This window comes from Lissotriton vulgaris, chromosome 2_1 (assembly GCF_964263255.1).
Source record: "Lissotriton vulgaris chromosome 2_1, aLisVul1.2, whole genome shotgun sequence".
Lineage (NCBI taxonomy): Eukaryota > Metazoa > Chordata > Amphibia > Caudata > Salamandridae > Lissotriton > Lissotriton vulgaris.
The window spans coordinates 1,760,570,210-1,760,594,047 of record NC_141687.1 but is presented as its reverse complement, the minus strand read 5'-3'; the positions used below and the strand labels follow the sequence as shown (position 1 = coordinate 1,760,594,047).

General features: G+C 45.9%; 1 protein-coding gene across 1 annotated transcript in view; it reads left to right on the top strand.

The window, feature by feature from the left end:
* The first annotated feature begins 2,843 nt into the window (after positions 1 to 2,843).
* LOC147733250 (mucin-2-like) overlaps positions 2,844 to 23,838 on the top strand; it is a 596,915-nt gene continuing 575,920 nt past the window's right edge. The window contains exon 1 of the mRNA XM_086958940.1: positions 2,844 to 3,073. Within this exon, the coding sequence (XP_086815066.1) occupies positions 2,844 to 3,073 (230 nt within the window). The remainder of the gene's footprint in view (positions 3,074 to 23,838) is intronic.

Sequence of the window (23,838 nt, the reverse complement as noted above, 5' to 3'; positions counted from 1 at the left end):
ACCTAGGCCCTAAAACAAAAGTTGAATTAGGTGAGGCAGAGGGCCGGAATCCATGATTCTGGCAAATATATGTACTCCAAATTCTGGCTAGTCTAAGCTTTGTCCGATCATAGGGAATAGTTGCACATACTCAGGAATACTAGGCCTTTTTAAGTGTAGTTTAGCCTGCTTCCAGGGACATGTCCATTGACCTTTTCCACCTACTTAAAACAGCTGGAAGATGTCACCAGGAGAACCGGTGGTGGTCAAGGGGTGGAGGGTGGGGGGATTAGTGCAGGTGAGACCCAAAGGATGCCAGAGCATCTCCCCCATTTTCTACTTTGGCTGGCGGGACGGAGGAGTGGGGGAGTCATTCAACTTCAGCATGGCCATTGGCCTTTAGATGCACACCTCTGTTCTGACAAGTTGATTGGCATGGCCTCTGGGGCATGCATGGAGGGAGCATAATCTGCTCCCATCGTGTTGTGCACTGGGCAGAAGGGAGAGGTCTCACAAAGCCCTCAGCTTGGCCACTACCTGAGGGCTGTTCTTCCTCACTGGAGGGGAGGGGTTGGGGGAGGGATCTGTGGAATTAAGGTTTGGGCCCTCTCTGCCCTAGCCACAGCTTCTTGCTAGGGGCTCTAAATATGGTGGGTGCATAACACACCATGGCTCGCTGCTTTGGGCAGGGTGGGGGAGGAAAAGGAGGAGTGAAAGGCCTGTGTCAGGCTTCAGGGAGCATGGTATACTCGCAAGTGGAGTCGCAGGGGTCAGACAGTGGCCAGAATGTGCTCCTGTCCACAGCCCCTCAGTTGTGGTTGCATAAGGAGGGCATCCACACCCAGTAAAACTAGGTCCAGTATTATCGGGTCTGCAGACAAAGGCTTATGGGGACTGGAATTTGCAGACAAATTAATTCTAGGCAGATCATGCAGAATTGTGAGTGGCGAAATTACATCTGGAGTGTATTCCGCCAATTTGTATTGAGGGCCTTGGTTTTCTATACATTCACTGGACAATGCTAGGAATTTGTGAAGTTTTGTGACTCATAAGTGAGTAATTATTTTAAAAGCCTTGTAGGTTTCTTGTAAAGTGTAGCTGAAAAGGGGTATGAGAATGACCCATCACACTCAAGGACAATGTTCTCGCTACCACACCTGTCCACCTCTCTTACAATTAGCCTCTCAATCTGCTGCTGCCTGACAGATCCCACATTTACTCAACTCCACTTGCAGTGTTACCTGGTTGCTCAACTGACCAACTGTCACCTTGGCCCTCCCAGATGATGCCACTCCTCCTCCTCCCACCCGCAACAACCTTGCTACCCGCCGTGGAACCCTCATTTTGGAAGTGATGCTGGTGACCACCAAGAGTTCATGGGCTTCCAGCTTCTGACCCAATGATTTCATTCTCTGGGATATCATGTCCTGCCCACAAGACATCCTGGAAGTACCAACATCTGTAATTCTGCTGACAATTGGTTTGATATTTGAAACAGATGCCATCAATATGTATTCAGCTGAAAGTGCAGCATTGTGTATGAGTCTCACAAACTGCTGTTATGTACCTCAGCACTATCTATGACACACTTAGGAACACTTCCCTCTTTGACCCAACGACAACCATGGTTACTCTCTGGCACACAACTTTGAAGAGATGGAGGGGTAAAATCACGCAAGCCATACCCTCATGGGATACGGCAACATTAGGCATCCTGGGAGCATTTGGCAAGTGGTACTTAATTAGCCTTTCCCAAGTAGGGGACCTCTGAGCGCATGGGGATGCCCTCCTATGGAGGTACCTACTGCATGACTATCAGATAGGCCCCACCGAGCTCTACAGCTATCTCCAGGTGTATCACCCACTTAGGGCTGTATTGGCGAAAAGATCAGAGCTCCCAGAGTCTTTGCCCCTAGAAGATCGTTTGTTGGATGGATACATGCCATGGAAAAAGGTATCCCTGACATATAAAAAGTTGATCAATAACACCCCTGATGCCTTGCAGCATTTGAGGGAGCAATGGGCTCAAAACCTAAAGGCGCTAGAGGATGATGAGTGGGCAGAAGCTCTGGCATCCCCAAGGGAGGTGGCCATACAGACGGGTTTCCGCTTAGTTCAATTAAAACTACTACATTGATCCTACTATGCCCAGACTGCACTGGTCAAGATGGGTAGAGCAAGGACGGAGAGTTGTCTGCATGGTTGTAAGCAAATAGGCATGTTTTACCATACTGTGTTGGAATACCCACATTACAAAGCCTTTGGGCAGCGGTTGTGGCATGTATGTGTGAAGTGACTGGAGACATGATAACCACCTCTGCGTAATGGTGTCTCCCCAACGTCTGGAGCGCACCGGACCTGAATCGAATCGAACAAATATGGTGGTTCTGGGACTAATGGTTGCTAAATGTAATACTGCAAGACTGTGGGGGGCATGCAGTCACCCCATCTGGGGGACTGGAAACGTGATATGGACTGGTGTATGCTGGCTGAGAGGGTGGCATATGAAGGAAGGGTTTGCCACCTAAAGTGGATGAAAATTAGGAGGAAATGGATCGCTAACTTGAGCAATATTTGTAATGATTTTGCCTCTTCTTGTCTGTTGGTGATGCTGTCAGGTCTACCTGTGTCCCTCACAGTTGTCGGCTGAGTTGGTAAGGGGAGAAGGGATTCTGCCAGGAATACCAAAATGTCAGTGCACCAGTATGCTATGTACCTGTCTTTTACAGAACTGCCAATAAACAGAGTTGTAAAAAAATGCAATTATGCAATGCACAGGAAAGTCAGGAAATTCCATTTCTCTATCAGGTTTACTAATGGCTTCAATCAAATTTACAGGTGACCTACCTTTGAGCCATTCCAAGATGTGCAGCACGTGGGGCTACTTCAACTTCAGAAATTTTGCTGGGGAAATCTTCAACTTTCCTGGAAAATGCCTTTACCGTTTTGCCTCTCATTGCTGCAAAAACTGCAAAGATTTCCGCATCGATATAGGACGTTCCAAGGATAACCACAACATTATCGAGATCTCCATGATGATTAAAGTGTTGTTAATTAACATCAAGGGTTCTCTCCTGCTGATAAATGGAAAGCCGTAAGTTGAAAAAGGCTTCCCCTCAGTCTATCATGTGCAAATGCTTGTCCCAATTCCTCTGAAATTAACCTAATGCCATTCCCACGCAAGTCATAACATCGACTTGCAGTAGATGGCGCTATAACATTTGAAATATATAATTTTCTTTTCCAACTCCAGCCTACGTAGCAGTAGGGAAGATGTTGGAATAGTACACTATACTATTCCTTATGTTAGAGCGCCATCTACTATAAGTTGATGTAATAACTTGCATAGTAATGGCACTGCGTTGTTACAGCGCAGTCGTGTAACGACCATGTTGTGATTGTATTGCAGAGTAAAATCCGCAATCTGAAGATTTTTCCCAAAGGTGAATTTGCGCAATTGCCCAGGGCCCTGCGGTAAACCGATTAGGACAGTTAGAAACTCTCTCTTTCTATCTCCCTTTTTCTGTGTCTCTCTCTCTGTGAATTATTTCTGCATCGTAGTCTCTCTCAGCCTACCTCTACCACTGTCTCTTTCTCTCTCTCTCTCTCTACCTCAGCTTATCTCACTGCTCTCTACTTTTCTCTCTTGCTGTCCTTTTCTCCCTAACCTCTCAACCTATTGTCTCTGCCCCACCATGCTCACTCCTTTTTATCTCTGTTCCTACACCTCTGTCTACTATGCTCTAACATATTCTTACTCTATTAACTTTACAACCCACGCTTTCTACTTCATCTTTCTCTACTTCATCTCCCCTGGTCTCTCTCCCTTTCGAACTTGTGAATCTCTTCTCTCTCTCCCTGGCCAGTTAATAAATCCCACTCCTTCTCTCATAACCATTTCCCAATCTACTCCCCTCTTAGACTAATTATATGTTACCTCTCTCTGTCACCCTATCCCTTTTGTCTTTGCCACAATATATTTCTGTTTAGTGCCTCACTACCTTGCCTCTTCTGTGAAATACCTTACTTTTTGCCTTTCTTGACAGCCCCATGTACCTAACTACTAGATCTATATTTAATCTGCTTCGTCATATCTCTTTCAAAACACCTCTCTAACTCAGTGCTATCTACCTATCTCTCACAATCTCACCCTGTCTCTATACCATGAGGTGTGCCCACCTCTACATCTCTTTGTCTCTGCCATGTCTTTCTAACTTAACTCTCACTGTCCCACTCCTCTCTGCTCCTAACTACTCTGCTACATCTGACTGTCCTGAATTTCTCTATCATTTGGTTCATCTCTCTCTCAACCTCTTTGTTTCTTCCCCTCTCTTACCCTATCAATATCTCCAGCCATTACCTGTCTCTCCCTCTCGCTAATCCTACTCCCTACTTCATCACTCTTTTCCTCAATGTTCTCTCTACCTCCTTTCTCTGTCTCTTCCTCACACCGATATCACTTTCCATCTATCCCTCCTGTCTTAATCACTCCTTAATTTCTCAATTAATCGCACCATTATTCACAACCTTCTTAGCTTCTCTCACTCACTTTTTTCCTCTGGTTCATTTACCTCACCTTCCTCACTGCCTTACCAGCTTCTTCTCTTTTACTACCCCTTTATCATCACATTCTCACTCTACTCTCTTTGCCATCTGCATTCATCTCACAATTTTTCAACCACCTCTATCTTCAACTCTCTGTCTTTATGTTTCCCTTCCTGAGCTCTCTTTCACTATTTTTCGCTCTACTCCACCACTGACTTTCTACATCACTCTTGCTCTCTACCACTGTATGACCACAGCTCCATTCATTAATGTCACATCAGTCTCTATTCTTCACCTCCTCCAATTCCACACTTTAAGTCTGTTTGTATCATGCACCCTTTCTCTCTGCCTCACTACTCTCTTTACCTGGTCTGCCTTCTGACAGCTCACTTCAGACGTTCTCCCTCTTTCTGTACCTGAACACTGTCTACCTGACCACTCTTTACCTAATTTCTTACTGTAGCATATATCTATCTAGCTATCTAATATATTTATATACACACACACTACATCTTGTTCTACCATTCACCCCGTCTCATTACTTTTCTGTCACACTACTCTTTTTACTGAACCTGTCTTTTCACACCTCACTTCACATTTTGCCTCTCTCTCTGCCTCACCAATCTCACTTTCTATATCCCTGCTTTCTCCCTCACTGCTTGGTATTCCCCACCTTGCGGTTGTATGATGAAACCATGCATGCGATTATTTTACATGTCTTCACAACGCGGTCTGAACCACAACCGCATCTTTACCACGCATGCCTTTACAATGAATTTCGCTGTAAAGGAATGATTGGTAAAGGGATCTACGTAGTATACATCACACCACAACCCCCTGCCCTGAGCCCTAAACCCTGGCCCTCAGCCTTGTTATCCACCCTGCCCCAGCCCTAAAAACAACCCTAAGCCCTAAAGCTGGGCCCCCAGCCCTAAAAACTGCCCTTCCCCCTGCCCTGAGCCCTAAAACCTGGCCACAAGCCCTAAGAATTACACCAACCTCAGTCCCCTACCCTAACCCCTACAACCAACCCTAAAAACTACCCCGCCCTGAGCCCTAAAACCTGGCCCCATCCCTACTTACCCAACCACATCCCAATCCTTCCGGTCCAATCCTTCCTGTTCCGCCACACAATCTCCGCGCCCAGCCGCTCTGAAGCTGGAGCGCTGACTGCCTTTACCACACTTAAGCGTAGTAAAGGAAAGCATGGTAACGCTTGCGGGGTAAAGGAATGCGTGGTTCCGCTTGCGTTGTAAAGGCTGTTTCACCCCACCTGCTACCTTTCTTTCCATTTACTTCTCTCTATCTCCTTTCCACCACTATATTATCTTACCTATTTCACTTCCTCTATTTCTCTATCTACCTCTTCCTCCCTCTCTTTATCTTTCTTTCTGGCTACCTCATATTTCTCTTGCTACATTACATCTCCCTCTGTGCTTCTGTCCCTCTATGTTGTCTCTGCCTCTACAATACTTCTTTATTAAATTTAATCACTATACCATTTTTTATATCTCTCTGTCATCCACTCAGCTGCCCCTTCTGATGTATCTTATTTAGCAGAACTAAAGTACACAGTCTAGCCAGCGAAGTGTAAACACAGAAAGAGGAGAGAGGAAAACAAGGTAAAAAAGGATAATGAAGAGGACAAATATCAGATTTCCCTAAAAAGAGCTGTGAATGTCCTTGTAGCAGTGCTTTGATTTTCCCTCTAGCTGCCACAATTCTAGCTGTGAATGGGGCGTTTATCTGTGATCATGAATGATCTGCAATTACAGCTACAATTCCAAGTGCTATGTCCTGATTACTTATTTAATATTAAGCACTTATCCACTAAACATCCAAGAAGTCACTCTTACTGTGTCCTTACTACAACTGGAGAAACACTAAGGCACTAAGGGTCATTTTATTTTTATTTTTTAGAAAAAAACATAATTTATTCCATTCAATGGGTGGTATTTACCCAATTCTCGATGTACAGAACATGAATGTTAATATATTGTTGCTGATGAAAGAAGAGCTACAGGATAAAATCTGGGAGAACAACTGTCTTGATTTTTTAAAATCATTGACATAGAGCAAGACTCCTTTTACAAAGACATGGCCCTAAGGGTCATATTTACTAGTAAAGTGACAAAGCGTGTCGTTAAGACAAGAAGGCTAACAGCATGCTCCGTCACTTCTGAAATGCAGGGCTGCACCATATTTACAAGATGGTGCAGCGCTGAGTTTCCCCCTGGCTGGCGCTGAATTTAGCTGCCTAGCGCCAAAGCAGTCACCCTTGCACCATTGTGCAAGGGTGGCTGTGTTGCATGGGTAGATTGTTTATGTGTTGGAAGGTGTCCCTTCCTGCAAATAAACAATCTTTAAATGGTATTTTGTAACTTCTATGCGTGCTGCTCAATGTTGCACACATTGAAGTTGCAAAACGTAATTTTTTTAAATGATGGTTTATGTGCAGGAAGGGACACCTTTCTATACATAAACAATCATTAGACTTTTGCTGTTACCATGTGTGCTTTCAGTACAGCACACTTGGAAACAGCAAAAAGGAGAAGAAATTTAAAAAAATCCTCGTTTCGCCAGAGTTAGACCAGGTTTTCCCTGGTCTTAATTTTATCGCTGCCCCATATTTATGCCAACCTGGTCATTCAGCATGTCATGAGTGATGGAATATGTAAGGTCATAAGCAGGGCATTCCGGGGGCGCAAGTTATAGTTAGCTCAGCTAACTATAACTGCTGACATTTACTGGTTTTGTACGAGTGAAACCTGAGCCTAACTATGAAATCCCTGTAACCTTTGTTTTTTTCAGTGAATTTCTATGTTTGTTTTTAATTCCATTTCCTAACTATAACATCCCTGTAATCCTTGTTTTTTTCAGTGAATTTTTAAGGTTTGTAAATGCTAATTCCTAACTATAACGTCCCTGTAACTTTTATTTTTTTTCAAGCAATTTCTATGTTTTTTTTAAATAGTAATGGCGTTTGCAGTTTGTTGGAAAAAGGAGGAGGGCCTCAACCAGTTCTCAGAAATCTTGCTGTGTAGGAGTTACAGAAAGTACCAGGAGGGCTTCTTGGCCCAGGGTCCCTCAGCATCCAAGAGGACTTAATCCCCCAACCAGTAGTGCTCCAGGAGACGCGTTTGTGGAGTGGTGGAGAAAAGGGGCATGGCATCCAAAGACCTCATAGCAATTCCGCAGTGTGGGAATTACTGGACGTATCAGAAGGGGTTGTTCACCCCCTAGAACCCTCAGCATCCAAGGGGACTTCATCCCCCAACTAGTAGTGTGCCAGGAGGCATGTTTGCAGAGTGATAGAGAAAGGGGGGTGGGCCACAAAGACCTCTCAGCAATCCCGCAGTGTGGGACTTACTGAAGGTAGCAGGAGGGGTAGTTGGCCGCCAAGGACGTCCTTGGGGCCCAACAACTCCTCCTGTTCCCCCCAGCAAGTCCCACACAGCATGATTGCTGAGAGGTCTTCAGGGGACATGCCCCCTTTTTCTACCACTCTGCAAATGCAACTCCTGGCATGCCGATGGTTGGGGGATGATGTCCTCTTGGCTCCAAAGGCCTCTAGGCTGGGTGCCCTGGTCCCACCCAGGGCACCCATGGGTGGAACCAGGGCCCCTGCGGTCCCTGCCAGCATTGCTTTGGGATCCACGAGCTGCTGACATGCAGCTCCCTGGATCCCAAAGCAATGTGTCTGTTTCCCTGCTCGCCTCACAGTAGGCAGGGAAACAGACACTGCTCTGCTTTCAGCAAGTGAGAGCATGCTGAAACATCTCTTTAACCTTTGTTTTTTTTACTAAAAAATATATGTGTGAGTGAGTGTGTGTGTCCTGCCCCATTTAACCTCTTTATGGAACCTCTCGCTGTGATTCTGAAACACCTCTAGGCAGATGACACCCAACTCTACATGAAAATCTCATTAGCCAGAGAAAACCAGCAACTCAATAGAGCTCTACACAACGTTCAATCCTGGTTATCCAGCAACCACCTCAGACTAAATTCCAGCAAAACAGAACTCCTCATCCAACCCAAAGAAAAATCCTTTCACCTAACTAGCTGACTCTACAACATCACTGCACAAAACTGCATCCTTTCCATCTCTGACTCTGTTAATTCCCTGGGAATCACACTTGACAGTCACCTAAGCATGAAGGAGCATATTAAATCCTCTGCAAAAAGTGCTCCTTAATCATTGAGTCATCTCAAAAAAGTCAAACCCTTCATACAAGTGATAACCTAAAGACCGTGGTGCAAGCCCTTGTCCTCCCCAAGCTGGACTATGGTAACGCAATGATTACAGACACCCCAAAAGCACACGTATCCCATCTGAAAAAGCATTACACAGGGCAGCTAGGCTTCTATCGGGAGAGAGGCGACATGGCACATAAGTTCCACTCTACAGCAGCTCAACTGGCTTCCAATAGAGGCAAGAGTACAATTAAAACTGCATGCATAACTCACAATTCTCGATTCTGTGGGTGGTGGTGCATGGCCGTTCTTAGTTGGTGGAGCGATTTGTCTGGTAAATTCCGATAACAAATGAGACTCATCCATGCTAACTAGTTATGCGACCCCTAGCCATATTCTAAACACGTACTTTGAGTCTCTCTTTTTCATTTCGTGTAATGTTCTCTACATACATGTTTAACTACCTTTTCAATAATACCAGTTGAGATATTGTTACTTTTCTCTTGCATGACTCACAAGGCACTACACATGGATAAGCCAAACTACCTCTCAAATAAAAAGCCAGACAAAAGAGACCTCTACGAAAGCTAAAACAGCCTTCTCATGATTCTGCCTAAATTCAAAACAGAGAAACTTTGCACCTCCTCCTACTCCGTGAATGCCCCCAGAATCTGGAATGCGCTACCTCAAGGCTTACGTAACAATCAATCTTTCCCTTACTTCAAGACAAAATTGAAACTCCTTCTCATCAAATATTTGAACTCACCCTGCTTAAGCTTCCGAGACTAAACCTCCTCACCTGGGTCGTGTGGAAAACTCTTATGCCTCCACTCGCTCAGCCCCAAGAGGCCCATCCCCAGATTATCCTGAACTACTTCGCCCATCAAATCTACTGCACCACCAGGCCACTGTCATTACTTGATTCTATGTATGTTTACTTATTCCCTGTGTAACCCTGTGCGAATGTATCTATGCACTGTTTAAACATTATTTATACATATATGCTGTTTCTACCTCAGCTACTGACCCTAATGCCTTCATATATTTTGCTTACGTACTGCCACTATGTCTTTATACCTTCCCCAATGTGTACTGCTTATATGTGCTGTTAAACCAATATCTATATTTATAAGCTGTTTCTACCTTGAAAATTACTTCATATACATCATGACCCACATCCGACATGGAGAGCACGCACCTGGAGTTGCTAGTGTGGCCCCCCTTTGTTTGGAGGTGGGAGCCTTGAACGCCGAGAGCCTCGGATAGAGCGGAGGGATGTGGAGGAGACCTGAAGAGAGCTGCTCTTTGGCCCCTCTACCACTCTCTGGCTGCTGCTGATTTGCGGGCCTAAACCCACCTGTCTGTCCCTGCTGACTCCACTGCTGCTGACCCTGAGCTCCCCAGCATTTAACCAGGGCATGCCCACTCTTCCCACAGCCCGAACACTCATGGCGAAACCTGCAAAGCTCTCGAGTGCACACCCCTTTGTTGTAGTCCCAACAGGTCCCTTTAAAACTTGACTGTCCCCTACCCATGGCCCCCACCCCGCCTCAGGTGGGGTGGCCCTGAAAGGGCTGATAAACAATGGGAAGCCAGCTGGCCTTGAATATGGTCTTTCCCGATCCCACTAGACCCATTTTATGCTGGCACAAATCCGTGTCCAGCTCGACCCATTTGGCTTCATGGTCCCATGCCATGCGGGCCCTAAACTCCTCATCGTACTGGGTCCACGCAAATCCCCCCAGTGATCTGGGCCTTCCTAATAACATCCATGTACTTGAACATGGCGACCGACCACTCCGGGAACTTCTCGCAATACACGCTGGCATATATGAGAAAGGCCGCCGTCCAGTTTTCTATTGTGAGAGGAACCTTTGGCCTTTTCCGGAGCTCATACTCCTCCTCCTTTGACCCTTCCTTCACCCTCACTTCCCTGTGCAGGAGTTTCAGTATCTCCACATAATCCCCCTTCCATATACGTTCCTTAGTGGTCAACATCAAATGCGCCCCCAATGGCTTCGTGACCTCCATATATGGTAATGCTCGACCTTTAACTCCTTACTCTCCACTTTCACACCTGACTCCCCTGTTGTGTCGCCTCCTGCTGCGCCAGCCGCGGACACTTTGCTCCCTGACTCCCCTTGCACCTTGTTACCGGAGTCCTCCTTCCCTGAGGGGCCCGCACCTATGCCGCCCTTGGCTCCTGATACCTTACTCGCAGACCCGGGTACCCCTTCCACCACCTCATCAGTGCCCACCCCAATGTCAGCCACATACATCCCCCTCCCTAAAATGTTCCCCATGTCCCCCGCCCCTCCTACTCCCACCGATACCATAAGCGAGGCTGCAGTGGCCGCTTTTTTACCTGGGGCCAGGGAAGTCACACGTCGCTCTCTATTCCTCCCCTCCAGGGGGCCAATCTCTCCTCCCAGCGTGATGACCGACCTGCATGCTCCGCTTGGCACCATGACACCTGAAACACACTAGCGACAACATTACTCCCCCCCGTCACCCTCTCCATCTCTCAACTCCCCTTCTTCCATGCTATCATCCTCATAGATCAATTCCACATCCCTAGAACCCCCAGCCCTTCCGGCCGGCGGCACTGACTGCACTTTTTAAACAACATTAAAAACAACTTTTTCGCATCGCTCCTCCTCCGGTGTTGGTCCCCAAGCCGTGGCGGCGTGTAGGGGCCGGCAAGCCCACTGTGGGCCTACTTCTGCTGGCCTCCACGGGATCCCCCGCCGGTACCGGGCACGCCGCCCGAGGCTCAGCCCTCCCTTCGCCTTGGCGCCAGTGGGCCGTCCCCAGCCCTGCCAAGTCAGGAACCCCGTGACGCTCCGCCTCCTGGAAAACAAACGGAAGGTCTGGTGTGTTGGGCCCCACTAACCTACTCCCGCCTGACCCCTACGTACCCCCACTCCCAAAGTGCTGGCCGCCCACGCCCTACCCACCACATCAAGGTCCACCTCCTTTCCCCCGGCTTCCTCGTCCTCGCTCCACACCAAGAGTCTGACCCCGCCCCTCCGTCGTCATAGGACCCCCTCGTCCCAAACTCCCTTGCTTGCCCCCCCACTCCCGCCCATCGCCTCACACCCCTGCCCTCTCCGCCACAGGGAACTCGTCACCTCCCCCCGTGTCCCCGTACCCCCCTCCACCCCTTGGACGTCTCTAATTCGTTCCGCCCATGACTCAAATACATCCTGCCCCCCAGTCCCTCTCACTACCGTCTGACTCTATCAGTAACAGGGACATTCCCCCCTCCTCTGACCTCCAGCCCACACTCCCTGCATCCAAGGCCTCCCCCTGCCCCGCCCATCCCAAGCCCCCTGCTCCCCCTCCCACCGGCGCCCCATCCCAGGCCACACCCATCCACCTGTGCCCCTGCGCCGAGAATCCTCCACCAGGGCTGCCACTAAACCCCAGCCTAAACCCTTCCAGAAACCCTACCTTTAAACGGTCTGCAGCCCCCATGTCCGCATATCCCTGTAGGGCTGCCACCAACCTGTCAACACTAACTGGTGTACGAGCCCTTTGGCCCAGGCTCTTTGGCCCCTCTTCCACTCTCTGGCTGCTGCTGATTTGCGGGCCTAAACCCACCTGTCTGTCCCTGCTGACTCCGCTGCTGCTGACCCTGAGCTCCCCAGCATTTAACCAGGGCATGCCCACTCTTCATACAGCCCGAACACTCATGGCCAATCCTGCAAAACTCTCGAGTGCACACCCCTTTGTTGTAGTCCCAACAGGTCTCTTTAAAACTTGACTGTCCCCTACCCGTGGCCCCCACCCCGCCTCAGGTGGGGTGGCCCTGAAAGGGCTGATAAACAATGGGAAGCCAGCGGGCACTGAATATGGTCTTCCCTGATCCCACTAGACCCATTGTATGCTGCCACAAATCCGTGTCCAGCTCGCCCCATTTGGCCTCATGGTCCCATGCCATGCGGGCCCTAAACTCCTCATCGTATTGGGTCCACGCCAACCCCCCCAGTGATCTGAGCCTTCCTAATAACATCTATGTACTTGAACATGGCGACCGACCGCTCCGGGAATTTCTCACAATACACGCTGGCATAAATGAGAAAGGCCGCCGTCCAGTTTTCTATTGTGAGAGGCACCTTTCGCCTCTTCTGGAGCTCATACTCCTCCTCCTTTGACCCTTCCTTTGCCCTCACTTCCCTGTGCAGGAATTTCAGTGTCTCCACATACTCCCCCTTCCATATACGTTCCTTAGTGGTCAACATCAGATGCGCTCCACAACTGCTTTGTAACCTCCATATATGGTAAATGGTCGACCTTTAACTCTTTACTCTCCACTTTGCCACGTGACTCCCCTGTTGTGTCGCCTCCTGCTGCGTCAGCCCCGGACACCTTGCTCCCTGAGTTCCCTTGCCCCTTGTTACCGGAGTCCTCCTTCCCTGAGGGGCCTGCTCCTATGCCACCCTTGTCTCCTGAGACCTTACTCGCAGACCCTGGCACCCCTTCAACCACCTCGTCAGTGCCCACCCCAATGTCAGCCACATACGTCCCCCTCCCTCACCTGTCCCGCATATCCCCCGCCCCTCCTACTCCCCCCGATACCATAAGCGTGGCTGCACCGGCCGCATTTTTACCTGGGGCCAGGGAAGCCGCAAGTCACTCTCTATTCTTCCCCTCCAGGGGGGCCAACCTCTCCTCCCAGCGTGATATCCGACCCGCATGCTCCGCTTGGCACTGTGACACCTGAAACACACTAGCGACAACATTACTCGGCCCCCGTCACCCTCTCCATCTCTCAACTCCCCTTCTTCCATGCTATCATCCTCATAGATCAATTCCACATCCCTAGAACAACCCAGCCCTTCCGGCCGGCGGCACCGACTGCACTCTTTTAACAATATTAAAAACAACTTTTTCGCATCGCTCCTCCTCCGGTGTTGGTCCCCAAGCCGTGGCGGCATGTGGGTGTAGGGGCCGGCGAGCCCACTGTGGGCCTACTTCTGCTGGCCTCGACGGGATCCCCCGCCATCTTGACTACACAAGCTAGGATTGGACTTCTCTACAGATTAAATATTGATTGATTGTACTATTTCTTTTTCTTTTGCTATGTTTCAGTGTCTGTGACCTGATTTTGTTGATCTGTACCCTGTGTGTTCTTTTTTGAAAAACAAATTTATAAAAGTAACCATTTTTAGCAACAAGATAATTTTCTCCGCGTCTCTCTCTCGTTTAGATATTTTTATGTTGTGTGTTAGCTGATTGACTCTAACCACGTTTTCAAAAAATTGTACTTAGTATAGCAGTCTCTGATTATTCAGACAGGATTATTCAGAATTGTTGCTCCTCTCCTGGACTGATAAAGCTTTTAATACAAAAGAAATCCCTTGCTGGCACCATTACCTATCCTTCATAGTCGCCCAAGCCCGCAAGGGTTAATTGGGTTTTCCCACCCCCCTCTGCATTACTGCCCAGCGCCCAGCGCAATTCATTTATTTCATCATTGCTAGGGGGTACCAAAATGAGCAAAAGTAAGACCGTCAACAACCAGCGGGGTCCGGTAGTTGTGGGGAAACTTGACGCATTTCTTCAGCGGGCTGAGTCAGCCCTCATTCACAAGATTGAGTTAACAGAGTGCCGGCTCTCGCTGGAGCTTCAGACTTCCCAGAAATGGCCCTCTCTCGCAGGGCATTCTTTGCAAAATAATTCTCAAGATCAGAAATGGCCCGCTCTCGCAAGGCATTCTTCCAAAATAATTCTCAAGATCCTCCCCCCTCAAGCAATATATTTACAACACACGGGGTCAGACCTTGAACTTTCTACACCCTCCGAGCTAGCCAGCAGGCCAAATATAACTACTAGGGGACAGAAGGCCAAAACACGACGAGACAGTAATAGTGAGCCACCACCCAAAAAGAGAAAGGGACAGGGTCCTCAGAAACAAAAAACAAAAATCCTCAAAGGTAAAGAGAACTGAAACTATAATTGATGACAGGGACTGTGAACAGGGGCCCAGTTTAACGTTGAAAACCAATGAAACCACCAGGCAACCTCCAAGGTCGAACGAGGAGGACTTTTGGAACATGCTTGAGACTATGGTATCTGTTTTTATTGATCCACTGTCACAAACCCTATCTCAAATTGAAGACAGACTCACTAAATTGGAGGGCTGGTTATAACTATTTGCCCAGTCTATCAAGACACTTAACCTGGTAGAGGATCTGACATTCTGGTAAATCAGGGGCAGGGATTTGGGGTAAGTCCAACTGTAACTAATCCTGAGAGTGGACAAGTACACTACGCAAGTACTCATGGCAGTACTCCTGAAGCATCAGCCCTAGATCAACCCCCCCCCCAACAATTCGTAGTATCTTAATCCTTAGAATATACAGGGCATTTGATTAGCACAGTTGGTCCGAACACTACACATAAACAGGCTGCTAATACCTTTAATGGGCCTCAACAACTATAGGGATACCTACATTGGATGATGCAGGGAGAGATACTAACACACAGAACCCTTGAAGGTCTAACCCGAGACACATTACAAACCCAAATCAGATCCTGCATCTTCCGCCAGAAGTAACCCCTTACATGAATATGCTGGCAAATGTCCCCCCCCTACCTCTCCATGCCCCTGATCGCTGGACAACCCTGAGGAATAACTCATTACGCCTATTAAGCACTAGAACTGGTCTAACCAATATTCTCTTCTCTGAATTTAAAATGGCCAGAATAGGATGGGTCAGCAAAACACAAAAACTTCTAGATGGTGATTGTGTGGTTTTAACCTTTAGGTCCCCGAACCTGGTGCAGTCCATCCTTGGCAGGGCTGGCATCCAGTCCATCATGGCCTAGGGAATTAATATCTGACCATTAGGGCATTTTTACCAACCACCAAAGGCTTTATGGAACAAACCTGTAGAGGAGAGCCATCTATGTAACATGCTGTATAGGTGTAGGGTCCCAGTTAGTACTCGTTTTGATACTTTTAACATCTTAGAAGACATAGACTGACTAATTCATCCTAGGGACCCTTACCCTACTCACAAGTATGACTACCCAAAAAAAAACACAAAAAGAAACAAATAACTACTCTTTATCACCGGCTCTTACTGAGCGGAGAGAAGGGTTATTGGGTACCAGTAATCTGAATCTGCATGCGTGCCCGAAACTCATCAAACCTACAAGCTCAAATCAGATACCAGTTAACAACTGTGAATCATCTCCTAGTAATATTGCATTAATAAGGCCCTCAGGTAACACTGATAGTGTCTCCTGTTACCTTGTTTTCTGCAACATTTCAGGTTTACGTTCTAAGCTGACTAACCCTATATGGTGTGACTTTATATTACATTTTGATATAATGTGTTTTCAGGAAACCTGGGTAAAGGACATAATGCATATTAATGGATTTAAAACCTTTCACACCCCAGCCGTTGGGGTGGTATGTGAAAGGGCAAAGGGAGGGCTTTGCACTTTATTTCTAACAGGTTGAATGTAAAAGAAATAGAGATGCACACAGAAGAGATTTATTACCAACTGATCATAATCCATATGGATAGGAAGCACTGTATTGCGTAGACAAGTTTTTACAATAATATTCCCCCAGATCTAATTGGAGTAGTGTGAAAAAACGGGATAATGCTTTGAAATCATTGCACAATGACAATGCCAAGGACATATTTTTAATTCTGGGAGGGGATTTTAATTGTGCTTCATGCTCAAATGCTGATGGTAAACTATGTGGATTTATAAACGAAGATGGGATTAGTAATACTAATTTTCTACCCTCTAAATTGGGGTAATTGTATAACGAAGTACTGATTGGCCGTGACTTGGGGTTTGCGAATAAGTTATGTGTTACGCCTACTCCGATTAGTTATACTTTTAATGGTAGAATTTTCCTTACCACTATAGACTACATATTGCTGTCAAATTGTCATGCAAGCAGACTTCAATCATTTACCACACATGAGAACTCATTGAGTGACTACTTTCCATTGAGCATTTCTGTCTTATTGCCGAAAAGAACGTCTGGTAAATAGGATGAAATTGATCAGGTCTCACAAAATGTAACAATTAATAGGACAAATGGTTACTCTCTGCGCTGGTTGATGGTGGACCCCCTAGAAATCAGAAAACAAGTGATAACTAAGTGTAAATTAGCTTTGGACGTCTGTCTGAGAGAAATAGCTTCACCTGATAGTGTTCTATCCTCATTACAAAAAAATATTGGGAGCCGTAAGGGAGGCATTATTCGTACAGAACTGCAAAAAAGGGAACCGACAGGGGTAGTTTGATCCGAAGTGCACACAAGAATATGCCAACTTAAAGTATGAAATACACAAGACTCCAAGAAACCCAAGCAATGTAAGACAGGCTATAGGGGCTTATAGGTTAGCACTTAAGGAAAAAAAGGCATCCCTGAGAAATGAAGCGTGGGTATCTCTCCATGAGACCACCTTATTGAAAGATAGTGTAGCTTTTGGGAAAGCAGTGGAAGCTCCCTTTTTGACTCCTGGAGGCGGTCCAACAATTGAAATAGAAATAACAGAGGAACAATGGATCAAACATTTCTCCATGGTGTATAATGGCGAGGGGAGAGCTGATTCTCCAGATACCCAACACAATGGGGACGTTGCTCACCATTGACTCACTATACCGATCTCCAGTTCACGCTGGATGAAGTAAACCGTGCTATCTCAGCAAGCTTGGGTGGTAAGGCTCCTGGGCCGGATGGGGCCCCCGTAGACTTATATAAGTCAAGTGTGTCACTATGGGGCCCGCTTATAATCTAGGTAACCACTGCAAGAAAGAAAGCACTTAGTCACAGGAAATGCATTGTAATATAACCATCTAATCTACAATGAGTTAAGGGATATTGATAAAAGTGAATGAATTTTACAATTAATTGCATATTTTATATTTTTAATTTTGCTGTGTAATAAATTGTGTTTTATGTGCTTTTATGATTGTCTGAAACAGTAATCGAATAAGGTTTTACCCGACTTGACTTCATATACTTCGTTTACGTACTGCGATTATGTCTTTATGACTACCTAAATATGTACTGATACTATGTGATGTTAAAACATTATCTATATTTAAAAGCTGTTTCTACTTCAAAAATCTATCAGCTACTGATCCTAATGCCTTCTTATATATTTTTTACGTATTGCTATTTTGCCTTCATGTCTACCCTTATATTTAAACCACATATCTACTACTATGCAAACACTGTGAAGCACTCTGATGCCTTTGGGTCAAGTTTGCACTATATATATGCAACCAAAGCTCACTTTCTGAGGAAAGCAGGCGGGACACAGCTCCGGTTTTCAAGTGGTTTTATTGAGGAATTATAAAGCGCAGTCAAACTCACAGGTCCGTGAAACGCTAGGGCAGACGTGTTTCTGGCCGGAACGGCCTTTATCAGAGCCAGTCTCACAGGTAAGTGGATTCACCTGGGGTCTCAATAAGTAGTCTCTCAGCCCCTCCTCCTAAAATAGGTATGTACCTCCTCGCGCTGCATCACCCAGCATGCTGCATCATGGGTCGTGTAGTTCATTGTGACAATCAATACAGTGACAAATTCCTTCCAGTACACCCAGTGGTGTCCCACATCGTGGCAATGACTCACACTCCCCCGCAGTTTCCCGTGGATGCGGTGTTCCGGCTTCCACCATTCTTGATCACCTTCTCAGGCAGTACAATATCACCTCCTCTCTCCCCATGCTGAAGCTGACTGCACCGTGGCAATCACTCTGCTCGGGGGGGGGGGGCTCTGTGCTGCATTTTCGTACACAACCAAGTTTATGCTGACCTCCACACGGTACTCCAGAACGAGAGGACGTGCTCCTTGCCGGTGTCAGCGATACTGGCCAAACATGCAACCAAAGCTCACTTTCCGGTGAAAGCAGGCGGGACACAGCTCCGGTTTTCAAGTGGTTGATTTTATTGAGGAATTAAAAAGCGTGGTCGAACTCAGAGGTCTGTGAAACGCTAGGGCAGACACCAATAAGTAGTCTCTCAGCATCTCCTCCTAAAACAGGTATGTACCTCCTCGCGCTGCATCACCTGATGAAGGCCGTTACGGCCAAAAAAGCATCTGCCCTAATGTTTCACGGACCTGTGAGTTCGACGGCGCTTTTTAATTCCTCAATATATATGTATATATATATATATATATATATATATATACATATATATATATATATACATATATATATATATATATATATATATATATATATATATATATATATATATATATATATATATGTATATATGTATTTTTTCTGTGGTCGCAACCTTTGAAGCAGAGATTGACCCATATATACATATATATATATATATATATATATATATATACATATATATATATATATATATATATACATATATATATGTATGTATGTATGTATGTATGTATGTATGTATATATATATATATGTATGTATGTATGTATGTATGTATGTATGTATATATATATATATATATATATATATATATATATATATATATATATATATATATATATATATATATTGGGAGGCTGTTCCTTTTCTACTTTGGGCCCCAAATATTGGAACTCCCTCCCACTGGCACTAAAATCAGAGACCAACCTACTCCGCTTCCGTAAGGCTCTGAAGACTTTGCTTTTTATTCAGCGTGGCCAATAGTCGGCTGTGGCTTCAAGTCAGGGGACATACCCTCCTTTCTTCTACAGTCTATCCCTGGCGCCGGGAAACCCATTGTGGGTGGCTGTGCGCGATACAAGCTTAAATAAATAAATAAATAAATAAATATATGTGATCAAGGCCTCCGTGAAGGCCGAAACGTTATGCTGGTGGCAATATTCTGGATTAAAAAAAAAACTTTGTTTCACCTCAGCCGGGGTCGACTTTCGTTTCTGGACTGGTTTGCCTGTATAATTGCGGTGTTGCGCTGGCCCGTGTGGAAACGAGCGCGAGCTGCATATATATATATATATATATACACATCCTGGGGGGAAGAAGAAAATTCAACATCTCTGGCATCTGGCGCTATCTATTAGTATCCTGTGTTAGTGGTCACGTTTTTAATAAGCAGTTCAGGCTTGCCTTAGAGCTCTACTTCAAAGTCAAGTCAAAAGATAGGTTTATTCGATTCCATTTTAAAAATCATAAAAGCACAATATGAAACATTAAAAGAAAAGACTAACAATTTGAGTCCATTAATACAGTACAAAGTGCAGTACACTTTAAAATTCAATGTATTGTTGCTCTGCATCTGGTGAGCAACCTTTAAAACGAAACTTTTACAACGCAGTGCCTTTACAACGCGGTATTTACAACGAAATCCATTACAACGCATTGCGCTGGGGGGCGCTCTAGGATAGGGAATACGTTTAATTTACTATCCAACACCTTCCCTAGTGTCTTTGGGGACTGGAGTTGGAATAGTAAATTAAACTATTCACTATCCAGCACCCCAAAGCGCTATGCGTTGTAAAGGTTTGCAATGTAAAAACCGCTTTGTAAAGGCATGCGTGGTAAAAGTATGCTTTGTAACGTCATACATCCTCTGCATCTGATAACACTTTTTAAAAACATTGGTACTAGGAACATTAGTGTTTCATCTTGTAACATTTGAAGTTTCAGGAGGGCAGGTCTACATTGTCTCAGGCCCCAGTTCTTCAGCAAAGGTAACAAGTATCTTTTTCTGCAGAGTGTATAAAATTTGCAGAATAGAATACAATGTATCGTAGACTGCTGGGAAACGTCATCGCACGGACACAATATCAAGCTTTTAGACCAATTATTTGTATCTGGAAACGTAATCAGCCTGAAAAAACTTCCTGTCCTAAACCGTGATAATAACATACGGCTATAACTGCTCTGGACAAAAGTTAAATAACATTGCATACCGGGACCCTGCGAAATTAACTGATTCTGGACAACGGACACCTTTTTCCCCTCTGACTCCCAGCGTTTATTCTCCAAAAACACAAGGCAAGATTCTTTCAACGCTTTTCTAGTAACCGTAATTAATGAAGACGGGGAATCAAAATATTCAGGGTGTCCAATCTTTGTTAGAAAGCCTTACATAAGATAACCAGTCAATTTTATGGGCCCCCTCGTGCTTGAGCCCTGTTGAGCTCTGTGGCTTCAGATGTCCAAACCGTATGCCATAGCAGAACAGAACTTACTTTGATTAGGTCTGAGACATAAACCATAGCTAGCTCCTTGTGACATACGTAGGTACATGTTGATTTAGGTACAGCTAGTAAATACCGCAGGAAAGCGTTTTCACATGATTGAATTTCTCGGCAATCTGCCGTCCCCCATATGCCAGCTCCGTATGTTACAGTGGACACACATTTTGCCCTATAAATATCCACCAAAATGTGTACCGGCCGGCCCCCCAACTTATTTGAAAAATGTCTTACCGCGCCAATCGCACGTCAAAATGCTAACTTTCTCGTGTTGGCGGCTGATGACCAGGTACCCTTTTTATTCAAAGTAATCTCTAAGTAGGAAAATGTACTAGTTAGTTCTATCTTTGACTTCTCTAAAAAGGTGTTACATTGTACGTTTAACTTAGATGAGCAGCACATAGTAAACGTTTTTCCAATATTATTCTTTAAGCACCTGGCTCCCATGTAGTCTGAGAAGATGGTTAACGCTCTCTGAAGGCCCACTTGAGTCCTGGTCATGATTACCGCGTCCTCCGCGTACAATAAAATAGGTGCTGGGGTTCCTCCGATTTGGGGGAAGTCCAAACTCTCACGCGTTAGATGATAAGCCACTCTGTTTATATAAAGGTTAAATAAAAAGGGTGCAAGAATGCAACCCTGTCGGACTCCTTTCCTTATGGGGAAGTTTGATGTATATTCACCCTTACTCCCAAATCGTACTTTTGCCCCAGCGCCCCTATACACTTCCTTAATGAAATTCAGAATATTAAGATCAATACCAAGATGTAATAAGGTATCCCACAAAATTTCATGGCTCAGGCAATCGAATGCCGAGCTCAGATCAACAAATGTCATAAATAAGTTACCCTTTTTTGCTACTACATGCTTGCCCATGATTATAGCCAAGTTTAGCCTTTGTTCAACAGTACCTAAACCTACTTTAAAGCCGTACTGGAACTTAGAAAGAACACTTGTTTCCTCTGCCTAAGACTGTAATCTATTTAATATTACCCTACCTGCCACTTTGTCAAGGAGTCAAGTAAAGAAATGGGCCTGTAGCAACTCGGATCATTACGGTCCCCCTTTTTAAAAATTGGGACCACAATTGCCTCTTGCCAGGTCTGTGGAAATCCTTTTATGTTACAACTATTGAGTACGTTGGTCAGGAGGGGTGCCCATAGCTTGGTGTTTGACTTGTAGACAAGCTCTACTTATAGATGCAGCAGGAGCATAGTGCCTTGAATAGTGAGGACCTGGTGTATAAAGTAGGGTTGGGTGTATAAACTCCACTCTGCTGGTGGAGTTTGTGGAGTTTTACCACTGTGCACATGGCCTGTGACTGCCGGCCACCCCCACCCCATAACATGCATACTACAGTTACCATTTAACAGACCAACAACAGAATTTCTTTGGAAGGCAGGGGGTCTCGAGCCCGAGACCGCCCGGACGTATTTATTAAAATATGAAACAAAATTAAAAATTTTAATAAAATAACATTTACATAATTATTAAATGCAAATTTCAGACATTAGATTTACATCCATTTTAGACAAGTATGATGGGCTAACCTTAACAAATGTCTAATACAGCGTGGTTCCTAACCGAATCTAACATTCTGAAATCAATTTTGCATTCTAATAATTTCTGGTCCTACGGCAAGGTCGCTAACCGGTGTCAGATCCTTTTACCAGCTACGCTCTCACGTCCGAGATGCGCATGCGCAATCCGGACCCGTTTTCCCTTGTACGCTCCGTGAACTCCATTTAACCATAACAGGAGGGCCCTTACACTCGCGCCCCTTGATGACGTCATAGTGTATGTGAGGGGTGGCTACCAGCCTGAGGAAAGCGTTGACTCCCTCCCCCGCACCCTTCCAAGCGACGGATATCCTGCCCCTGAAGTTCTGGGAGAGACCAGTGGCCCCTCCCCCTGGGCGGCCCCTTTCGTGAATGGGACCGCCCCCCCCTAAGGACCTTAAATTGCTGCTCACCGATTATGACCTTACCGCCACAGCCCAGCATAGCTGACCGACTATCTGACCCCCCCCAAAGCCTACACTGAAAAGGTCATACCTTCCTCGCAAAACCTTCTACCCATGCTAAGATGTTCCTTATGAATAGGGCGTTCCCTGACTCTGTCAAATGGACCCTATCCCGCACATAAAACTGCTCCCCCCAGATGCAACCATGCGGTATGATCTGCAGATACGGAGTTTGAAACAGCGTGTCCAGTTTATTGTTGACCCTCTTTACCGAGTGATTCAACGCCCTGACTGATTCCCCCCCCCCCCCCCCCACCCCCCCCTCCACTGCAGTCTTGGTATCAACTGTGACCATACAATAGTGCAATCTGGTAACAGTTTCGCCAGCCACCCTGCTGCCGATATGATTTCTTCCAACAAGACCCTTCTACCCAGATCTACTAAATCATTCACCCCCAGATGCACGATGACCGCTGAGGGTGGTGAAGTGTGTCTCTCGAGTAAATCTGACATGTAACCCCTAAGCTGACTGAGGCGAAGCCCCCCTCTGCCATGGAAGGAGACCTTGACACCCTCGCACTCCGCCCTCCGTCTACCCGCTCCTGCAAGGAAAATTGGTTCAGCACGTTTCACATAAGAATGGCCGATTACCCACACTACCAAAGTCTTCTTTGTTCCTTCCTGCCGTTGCCGTGATGTTGATGGATGCCTGTGCTGGTCCTCAAGTAGTTTCGGTCCCGCGTCACAGGCCCGAGAAACTAGAAATCAAACAAGACAAAACAGCAGGCGTCAGAGAGGCAGCAACTGACCCTTACAACATGTGCAACCGCACATAATGCTTATAGGCATTGGAGGACCACCTCTCAATCCTCTTCACATTATTTGCATTCAACCCCCTTGCAGTGGCCTCCGTGGCTGCCCCTATCTGGAAAGAATGTGTCCCAAATTCTTTGTGATTCAAACCTGCTTTGGTAATACTCATGGC